At 43.4% G+C, this 10,592-nt stretch overlaps 1 protein-coding gene across 2 annotated transcripts in view; it reads left to right on the plus strand.

Moving 5' to 3' along the window:
• Positions 1-9,977, plus strand: part of LOC108655110 (uncharacterized) — a 45,187-nt gene extending 35,210 nt beyond the window's left edge. The window contains exons 8-13 of one of the 2 annotated variants that reach the window (XM_089260747.1): positions 1,657-1,766; positions 1,847-2,061; positions 5,212-5,350; positions 5,469-5,574; positions 5,646-5,808; positions 7,876-9,977. In XM_089260747.1, coding sequence (XP_089116873.1) covers positions 1,657-1,766; positions 1,847-2,061; positions 5,212-5,350; positions 5,469-5,574; positions 5,646-5,808; positions 7,876-9,083 — 1,941 coding nt within the window. In that variant the 3' untranslated portion in view covers positions 9,084-9,977. The remainder of the gene's footprint in view (positions 1-1,656; positions 1,767-1,846; positions 2,062-5,211; positions 5,351-5,468; positions 5,575-5,645; positions 5,809-7,875) is intronic. The other variant, XM_018106823.3, reaches the window with a different exon arrangement.
• Positions 9,978-10,592: the final 615 nt, after the last annotated feature.

Raw genomic sequence — 10,592 nt, forward strand, 5'->3', positions numbered from 1 at the left:
AGAATTCAATTAATTTCTGGGCAATATAAATTAAGCAAAAATTGTATGTGAATCCAAATTAGAGGAATGTATATTGATAAGGTAAATTTCCATTATCAATAGTAAATATCCACATGGACTATATGCACATACATCTACAATTTATATATGTTATTCAATAATGTGGAATATGCTGATTTACTGAGCTCAACCATAAAGCCGCCTTTCCCTAAAGCTTCTCAAGCCAGCTCAAGAATCACATGAGCATCTCACTACAACACAGACACCTCCTTCAGACGACGTCGAGTGGTACTTGCGCAGCACTAAGCTAGCAACAAATTTTTGCGTACCCTCGTTCGGAGACATAATAAATAAAAAGTCAACAACATAGCCGATAACACAAGTCATATACTCTGTACGTGGAAAAGACATAAAATCCTCTAGATGTTATGCAAATCACACTCACCTCAGTGTTTCATTGGATATAGTATAAATAAGTATAGAAAAAAACAAATAAGAACAAGGAAAAAGGCTAGTTTTTAGATAGCCAATGCTTGCAATAAAATAGTGCTTGCTTTGTGGAGTAAATATAAATGGCATATGTGAGCTGAGATATAGCTGAGATATATATATGCGCTGTCAATAGACTTCAGAGCAGTTTTAAGACTGATAGATATATAAACTGAAATATTTGGCACTGACTCAGTTAAGTGGAAAGAAAACTTATTTTAGACATTTTTACGTACTTTGATCATAAATATTGCTAGTATATATATATAAATATAAAAAAACACTGCAAACTTTGCTAAAATATTGCCTTTGCTAAAAATCCTCAGCGCATGAGCAAAGCTAACGTATTTCTATATTTATTGAATATTATTTGAGGCATCGCTCACACAAGTTTACTTAGGACAAAATTGATTTCTTTATGGGGTTCAAATTGTCATATTCATCATTTGCACAGCTCGCAGGTAGCCGAGGCTATGAATATCTATTGCCACATACACTGAGCGAAAAGAATGGCACGTAGCTGTGACCAGCAGACGCAATTCAAATAGATTGCTTTACAATTTAATTTGATTGATTTATGGCTCGTGACACATAAATAATGCGGCAATGTGGCAGCAGAATAAGCAACTTTAAACGAGAGTTCATCGTTTAGCACACACATACACACACATACACAAGTGAATGTATAGCACACACAGATAGATGTGTATATAAAATTCGCAGACAAAAGAGATATATTGTGCTATTTATATGAAGGGGCGGAAGCCTCAGTCAAAGACACAAGCAAGAATGCTTTATGATTTTTTAAACTGTGCTAGAATCAACAACTTCTACTTCTGCTCCTGCTCCTGCCTTTGCTACACTTTTATTAATATTTTAGTATAAATGAAAATAAATTGCCAACAAAATATAGAATTGTTGACTTTAGTTATGCTCGAATGGCAGAAAATAGAAAAAATAAATAGAAATGAGAAAACAGAAATAGAAGACATCACAGGTTGCGTTTCCTGTCTCGCACTCGCATTCGTATTCCTTTTGCTGGTTCCTGTTCCTGTCACAGGACGTTGCGTCTACAACTGAATTCATTTTTGCAATTCCAAGTGGCTAAACGAAACAAAAACCCATGTGAGTGGACTAAATTATTTGCATATTTGCCCATACTTGCAGAACATCGTGATGTACCCGAACCCGAATCTCTACACGTGCACGGCTCGCATCTGGCTGCGCGAGATTGGCTTCTCCCTGACCTACGGAGCTCTGATGCTGAAAACCTGGCGGTAAGTGGGCAACGCTGCCAGCTTCATTCTCATGCACACAGTTTTCTTGCTCTTACGCCCAACTGAATCGTCTTGTGCAGCATTTCGGTAATATTTCGCGTGCGCTCGGCGAAGGCCGTCAAAATCACGGACGCGGCGCTGCTGAAGCGGCTGGGCATCATCTGTGGGGCCATTGGGACCTGCTTGCTGGTGCGCACCCTGGTATCGCCACCGGACGTAGTCGTAGGCCGCACGGCGGACGACCTGAAGGCGTTTCTATGCAAAACCGATTGGTGGGACTACACATTCACCTCGAGTAAGTAAACCGAGACGGCGATTCAAAGCACTTTGATGGGCCGGACACGAAATACCATAAGCACATTTGATTGATCCAGCAGCCACTTTAAATCATGCGCAACTCTCGAATAACCAGGCACAAAGCGAAGCTGCTGCAACAACAACAGCAACAGCAGTAAAACGGAAATGCTGCAGCAGGCAGTATTACGCATACGCAGCGTGTGCCGGGACAAAAGAAAAATATTGAAATGCCAACGTAGCCAGGACAACTGACCGGCAGGCAGTAGGAAACGTATGCATGTGTGTGTGTGTGTGGGTGCGTGTGGGTGTGTGCTGCTACTGGCTTAACATAAAATCCAGCCACGAGGCCACAGAGTGCTGCGATTCAGAGAGTCCAGGCCAGGGCGGCCACTGCAGCTAAATTCGACTTTTTGTGCGAGCCGGCTGCACACTGCACTGTGATGCGTCAAAAGGCATTTCGGGCAGTGTAAAAGGCTTATTCACAAATTGCAAGTCATCCAAACATAGTGCAAAAGTTGCCATTCAACAAATGCTAGCTTTGTTGCCAAAGTCTCTTTTCAAGCTCTCGCATTTAAGGGCATCGCAAGAGCCACTTCAAGAATAGATTTCTGCAGCAATGGCTGTTCAATTCCAGCTATTTATACTACGTAATTAATTGCACCAAAACATAATGGATTCAAGCTAAAGAAATCCATTGAAGTGCCTGGTATTTAAAATCTGTTTGAATTAACATTATTAAGTTTTACAGCAAATAAAATAAATTCAATGAAATCTGAATCAGCTACAGCAAAAACTTGCTATAAAATATTCAATTTTTTTACAAAATTGTTCGAGTACATGTTTGACTCAAATATAACAGGTAAAAACTCGGCATTTATCAGCCAGGTGAAAGTGTTTCAATATGATTGAGCAAAAAATTGCCAGACAAAAAGCAGAGCAGACACAACTTGCAGCTGATGGAATATAAACAAGATAAGCCGAGTCTTTAAAAGTTAGTTGGGCAATAAATGCATTTATGAGCAAGCTGGTTGAAAGGGAAAATATCTGTAAAGATTTTAGGTAGATTTAGGTAGATATTGAATAAAGCAATATTTTTGTATAATTCCTTCTGCTAAAATATATTGTTATGAAATTCCAATAGACATAAAGTTTGGTTTCAGTAAACTCACTTTACTTTACAGGAATAGGCAGTTGAAATGTAACTCAGGAAAAATCTGCTAAAAAACGATTTGGAAATTGCTTTTTTATTTATTTCAAAGTAAAGCAAAGTAATCATCACTCAAAGTAAATCATTATTAAAATCAATTAAATTCGGTTTTATATGAACTGCTTTTGCCTTGACTATGGCCTTCAGACGGTCAAGTAACAACAGCCCGCAATGACTTGCCAATATTTTGGCCCACTCACGAACAATAGAGTTCTTCAGCTTCTCAAGGCTTGAGTATGTTTCGATTTCGCACCTTTCTCTTCCAAGAGAGAGGGTGGGAGAGAGAGAGAGAGAGAGGGAGCTATTCATCGGAATCGCATATATTGAACTCAAGAGCCATTGTATGGCTGCTTTTATTGTTTGCTTGTTTTTCAGCCATTCTGACGAATCCTGTTGCAACATTCATAAATATTAACTGACTCATTCAATGACAAACAAAATTGAGTTTGCATCGACTCGAATCAAAATTAAGATATGCCTGGAATATGATTTCAGAAAGAGCTCTATTTGATTTATTTGCCTGAGGCAAGTGAGAGAATAACTGCTGCAGTTATCTCACAGTCTCTCTGTCTGTTTACCCAACAAGAGCAAGGGACGAAGAAGAGCTACAGAAGATCATTTCAGTTATTTATACATAGGTATGCAGCAGTACTCATTTGGCATTTATATTTGAGTGAAACCAAGCTGGAGTGCTTGACGAAGCAGAGAGTGTTCCATTCCCATTGCCATTGGTCACTTTCACCTCGACTGCAACGAGCTCTACCTGGGCTCAACATTTGAGCACGACTTAGGCTGTGAGTGCTAGTCGCCCTATATAAAGGGCAGCAGCTGCAGCATTTCCTCAGTCGCCCAGGCCTGGTGGGGCTCAGTCGTAAAGCGCAATAAAGTGAAGTGATGTGTGTGATCGTTCAGCTAAGCATTAACGAATTGGATTAAATACCTAGAAGAGAAATATTTTGCGGAAGTACTCTTAGGAAATATTCTGAAGAAATATTTGGAGAAAATACTTGAATGGATGCAGAAAAGCCTAAAGGAAATACTTAGAGGAAATACTTAAAGGAAATACTTGGAATAAATACTGGGAGGAATCTCTTAGAGAAATTATTTAGAGCAAATACTTTATTGATTTTTGATAGGTTTTTTTTTATTTGTAAAATGAGCAAGTTAAAAGGTCACTGTAAATAATAATTCTTAAATAAATTTACTACTTTTAGTAGGATTTCTTCCATTTTCCCTCTGGCCCAGCATATTCTGCTTTCAGCAGCTGACAACACTGGTTCAGCATGCTGGTCATGACCGTGACCAGGCCATCATACTCTATCGAGCTTATATTTCACTCAATAGTATTATAATATAAACGAATATTGCTCTTCAGGAAAAATGGAAAAATATCAGTTTACGTTCATTTTTTGTTTTATGCACAAGGCACAGAGACAGGGACAGCGCCTGTAGAGCGATGAGAGCAGAAATCGGTGCATAAATAACTTAATTTGAATACAGTGCACATGGGACAGCACGAAATGCGCATTAAAAGCGACGCAAAGAGCTGCGTGCTGAGTGCATTAATTCTGCTACTTTGCGCTGAAAAGTATGCAACAGAATCAGAATTGAAATTGAATACGCAGTGCGAGTGTGCGTGCGTGTGTATGTGTGTGTGTATGTGTGTGTGTGTGATATCTTTATTAATATGCTCTTTCACTGTGAACATCTGAGAATTATGTTAAATAACATTTTAAAAGGCTCGTAGGCATTGCCGTCTAATTAGGCAGCTCTCCTTCTCTCTCTCTCTCTTTCTCACTCTCTCTAATTGAAGAGTTTTTAATTAAAATTGAAATTCAAAGCAAACGAAAGCTAAAAGCCCTGCAAATGCAGAAGCAAACGCTACAATTCACTTCAGCTCACTTCACTTTGCTTCTCTCATTTCCATATGCTCGCGAACAGTGGAAGTTCTGTTCTTGGCCTGGGGCGTCCGGCTCTGCATTATGGTCAGGAAGGCACCATCCGAGTTCAACGAGAGCCGCTTCATCTCAATGGCCATCTACAATGAATTTCTGCTCACCTGCTTCCTCAATGTGTCCATGTAAGTAGAGGCAGCCACTCGATGTTCTACGATTCATATTTTCTTTGATTTAGCATTTACAATGATTCCCTCTGTGTTTTTCCCCTCTCTCTCTCTCTCTCTCTCTCTTTCTGTTCAGGCTCTTTCTGCAATCGCCGGCCAATCCAGATTTGCTCTACATCATCTTCTTCTGCCACACGCAACTGACTGTGACGCTGCTCCTCGCCCTCATCTTTGGCAGCAAGGTGCGTAGCGCCCGATGGCATGAAGTTGTTACCATTTTACCTTCTCCCTTCTTCTTCTTCTTCGCCCACAGGTGTACATTGTGCTGCGCAGCGGTAAATCGCATCAGGAGAACATTGGCATGGGCGCCAAGGCATCGGGTGCCAAATTCAATTTTCGACCACAGGTGCGCACCTTCGCCCATCCCAGCTCGATGACAACGTCCACGGTGCCAGCAGCTGGCACCACCTCGGCGGGTAAGCATAATTGCATCATTATGGAGAAGACCAGACCAGAGCAGGGATCGCACTGGACTGCATATCGATATATGTACTTACGACTAACGAGACGCTTGACAAATGATCGGGCCACGCATTTCGTCCTTTCACACAGTTCAAGGATGCTGATTAAGTCAACTCATCTGTGGCATTTTGACTTTTATTTATGGCACTTTGTCGGACGATTTAAAAAATAAACTGATTGCGTGGCTGGCGTCAGCTTAATGCCGACATTCCTGTCTAGCCACACATAAACCTATATATAAATATATATGCATGTATGTATATATATGTGTGTGCGTGTGTCTATGTATATGAATATGCTCAAGTATTCGCAGATATCTTATGTCAACTTCAGCTTTGATTTATGTGCGCAAAATGTCCTCCATGCTTGATGCGGTTAACCTAAGCGAGAGGGAGAGAGAGTGAAGGAGAGAGTGGGACAGAGCACTCAAGCGCTCACTTGTTTGTGACTGAAATCAGCCTAGCGTTAACTTCCTCGTCGAGATGCCAAACGTTACATTTATTTATCTAGAAGCCACTACACAAGAGGCGGCAAATTTGTTAAGGGTTTATTCCCCGAAGTCGCTCGATGCCTGATGATGTCCTTTTGATAGGATGTCGCTGGCATAAACGGCAAATCTCCGACATGATAAACTGAGGCGAGCTACAAATTAGATAGAAGCCAAAACTTTTGCCAGCACAGCAAGACGAGGCAGACGAACGGACTGACGGACGGACAGACGGAGGGACGTGGGGCAATCGCAGGTGGCATTTTATGTTTTGACACGTGGGCGTGGCACGTCAAATGATTAAGTCGCTGGGAAAACAGTTACGAGCGGCTTGTTGTCTAGGCCGCATTTTAATTCCGCGCTGCCATCGCAGTTTATTGCCAGGCTGCCAACTGGACTGGGCGGGGCTGAGGTGGATGGGCGGTAGGCTGAGCGACGCTTTATATTTTAATGCTTTATGAGCGACCTTTTCTCATTTGGCGCTTTCATTTTTATATTTAATTTTTTATTGCTCGTATTTCTATGCCGGCGTTGCCCGGCACGACCGCAAGACGCATTTGCGGTTGCGTAAATTGTGCGTTAAATTTCCAGCTCTCTCTCTCACTCTCTCTCTCTCTCTCTCTCTCGCTCTTTCATGGCGTGCATTCGTTTCTTGCTGCTTTAGCTGCCTTCAATTTGCATATTTAAATTAAACAATAACAAAGCCGCAAATATACCCACACACACACACACACACACACCAACACACACCCGCTCAGTTAGAGACAAAGTTGTTAGATTATATTCATGTGAATTTGTTTTTGTGTGTTAAATTTTAAATATATATACATATATACATATATTTTTTTCGTTGCAAATATGTGTAGCCCACCACAGACGCACATAATAAATTCAATTCTTGGCCCACTGCTGCCGCTTAATTTCACAGCCATAAATCTAAATCCAGCGGCAACAAAAAATAAAAAAAAAATTCATTTTTTGTTGTTGCAGTTGTTATACATTTGAAAGTCGCGTCAAGTGGCGCTGAGTGGACTCACTTAAATCACACTGACAGGCTTTCAGTTGAATTGAACGGCCATTTATCATCGAGCAAACAGCAGAGGCAGCCCAACCACCCAACCACCCACACACACACACACACACACACACACACACACACACACTTAGACAGTCAGTGGCAAGTGTAGGCTGTCTTGTATAAAAGTCGACAGCCACAGCCGCAACAGCGTCCATTTTCATTTCCATGCTGGCATGTTTTGTTGGCTGCCACAGCTACAGGAATACGCATTTAAATTGTCCTCGAGCCCCACTCCAGCCCCAACCGGGCCCCGGCCAACTTCTGACACGAGACGCAACTTTTTTAGTGCGAAACTTGTTCGGCTGGCAACTTTGCCAGTTGAGAGCTGCGGCGGCGTGTAAACGACGCTTCGCTTTCACTTTCGCCTCGGTCCCTGCCCCTGCCCCTGCCCCTACCTCTGCCTTTGCTTTTTGTGCAGGATAATTGATGGGGCTGCGGCCCGACGACTTCATCCAGCAATCATTTCCTTTGCAGAGACCAAGCTGTCCGACCAGGAGGCGCTCGAGGAGATACGCCAGCTGAGCATGCAGCTGCAGCGCATCCAGGACATGGCCCCACCCAAGGGCGTCGCCGTGATGACCATATCGAGCCTGCTGGACGGCCTGAAGACGCCCGGCGGCATGATGATGGTCGCCGCTGCCGCCACGCACGCATCCACCGGCCAGGCGACGGCGGCCGCACGCCAAACGGCGCTGCCCCTGCTCACGCTCAATGCCGAGATGCAGAAGTACAATCAGCAGCTGCAGCAGAACAACAATGCCAATGGCAGGGCAGCAGCATCTGCGGCGACGGCACGTGGCAGCATACCCACCATGGTCCTGGAGACGCCACCATCCTCGGCCACGCCCACGCCGACAACCGCCTACGAGGAGCGGTCAATGAACACGGAGCTAACGGGCGACGATTTCCGCGAGCAGCTGCTACGGCGCAGCGCCGACGGCCACATCATCTGCAGTCGGTGCCTGGACGCGTCCAAGGAGCACTACTACTGCTGCCCGCCGCGCACCGCCTGCGAGGAGCTCGGCTCGCCCCAGCAGGAGGGCAGCCTCAGCTTCGCCAACATCAAGCTGGACTGCATGTGCTCGCAGTCGGAGGACCTCGACCAAGCGCAGCGCCGGCGGCCCGCTGTGCGCACCGCGGCCACCAATACGCCGCCCACCAGCTGCAAGCGCGGGCCGCGCAACCTGCTCGAGGCCGAGGTCAGCATTTCGTATCAAATTTGTGATAACTGTAGAAGTAAGTATAGGCTTAGCGACAAGCCGCCTCCCGCCGGCCGACGGCGCAGCGGCAGCTGCACCCAGCCCGCGCCCCAGCCGCTCTCCGGGCAGGCGCGCAGCAGCGAGCTGCTCGACCGCGCCGAGGTGGAGGTCAGCATCGCTGTGACCCAGGTGGCTCGCTCCACCGACGACATTGCGCTGTACAAGGCAAAGCCTGCCAGTTCCGGCGGCGGCGGCGGCGCCGCTGATAGCGATATTGAGGCCGTGGCACAGCCAACGGCCGAGGCGACCAGGTCGCTGGGCAATGTGTCCAATGCATCGAACAATTCCACTAGCCAAACGGACAAGACGAGCGGCAGCGCCGGCACCGGCCGACCCAAGCGGCCCGACAAGCTGGTGCTCGATCTGAACGATCGATCCAAATATACCAAGGAGGTTTCTGTATAGAGAGAGAGGAGAGAGAGAGAAAGAGATGGCATGTGTTCTCTGATTAAAAGATTCCATTGATTAGTTTATGATTATGTTATGATATTAAATATTGAAAGACTTTATGAAATTTAATTGTACTACTATAGCAACTAATCAACAAATCCATATACATATGCATGCAGGCATATGTATATATAGCTATGTACATACATATATTATGCGCTAAAGCCAATAATCGAGAGCTAAAACGCCTGATTTCAGTGAAAGCCAAAAGCCACGTTTAGCCACGCAAAACGAGCGCAAAACATTTGCAACAATAATGAGCCCCAAATGTTGTCAATATTTTGCACAAACACAACACACACACACACTCACACACACCTACAACTGTACAGAGTTAAACAAGCAGCGTTGCCATTTTGTTGTAAATCATGTGTTTTAGCATCAATTGAATTTGAATTTCAAGTAGAAATCACAGAATGATTTAGCTAAGCCGCTTAACTAAACGAAAACGAACTTAAGAGCAGCAAAATAATTATAAATTAAAGTAAATTAAATTAACCAGAAACGTGCAATATATGTGTGTATATAAATAAATAGTTTAGAGCTCGTGCTACTTCTAGTTGTAAACTGTAAAATAAACATATCTCTGCCAAAAAGAAATTCAAGAAAGTAATAATAGAAACGTATATATATATATAAATATATAAATATTGTTAGCCCTCAGAGCTTAGTTTAATTGTAGCTAATAATGCAAAATTACTAACGATTGCCCCTAAAAAATAATACACGCATAAATGCATACGAAAATAACCAAAAAATTGTTTATATTACAAATTATGGCTAAATTTTCATTTAGCATTGTTCACAAATATTTATTTAAAAACAGAAAAAAAGAGAAAGAAAACAAAATGATATGAAAACATTTTTAAATACATTTAATGTACGAGAGAGATGCAAATGTTATTTAACTATATAATGATGAATAAAGGTTTATTATGAATGTCTGTAAACACAGCTGGGTCGTCTCGTCTGGCTGCAGCCGCTGCATTCGACAGCCAGTGGGTCGTATGAGCAATATTACGCATACGCCCCAATGGCCAGCTGTGCAAATTGTTTTCACTCAGCTCAATGTCCATTTTCGGGTAAGTATGCCTGCCTGCGTGTGTGTGTGTGTATGACTACCAGCCACATTACCTAGTGAAGAGAAAAAACTCAAACACAACATTCAACACTCACAGACACACTCATACACACCCTCTCACTCACACATGCTTGAGGACTCTTTCGGTTTATGGCAACGTTATGGTCTTTATCTTTATGGACATGCCTGTGTGGCAGTGCGTGCGTGTTTGCGTTTGTGTTTGTGTGACCCTTTTGCCATTTATGGGCTCGTTTTATGAATGCCTTTCCAACACACACACGCACACACACACGCACACACACGCACAGTGTCAACCGTTTTAAAGGAGACGTTAATTTAAATGTTTTTACAGCATTTGCCTGTCGATGTTTTCAGTGCCGCCT

The sequence above is a fragment of the Drosophila navojoa genome, chromosome 5 (assembly GCF_054131105.1).
Source record: "Drosophila navojoa isolate 15081-1374.11 chromosome 5, UAZ_NAV_1.0, whole genome shotgun sequence".
NCBI classification, from domain to species: Eukaryota; Metazoa; Arthropoda; class Insecta; order Diptera; family Drosophilidae; genus Drosophila; species Drosophila navojoa.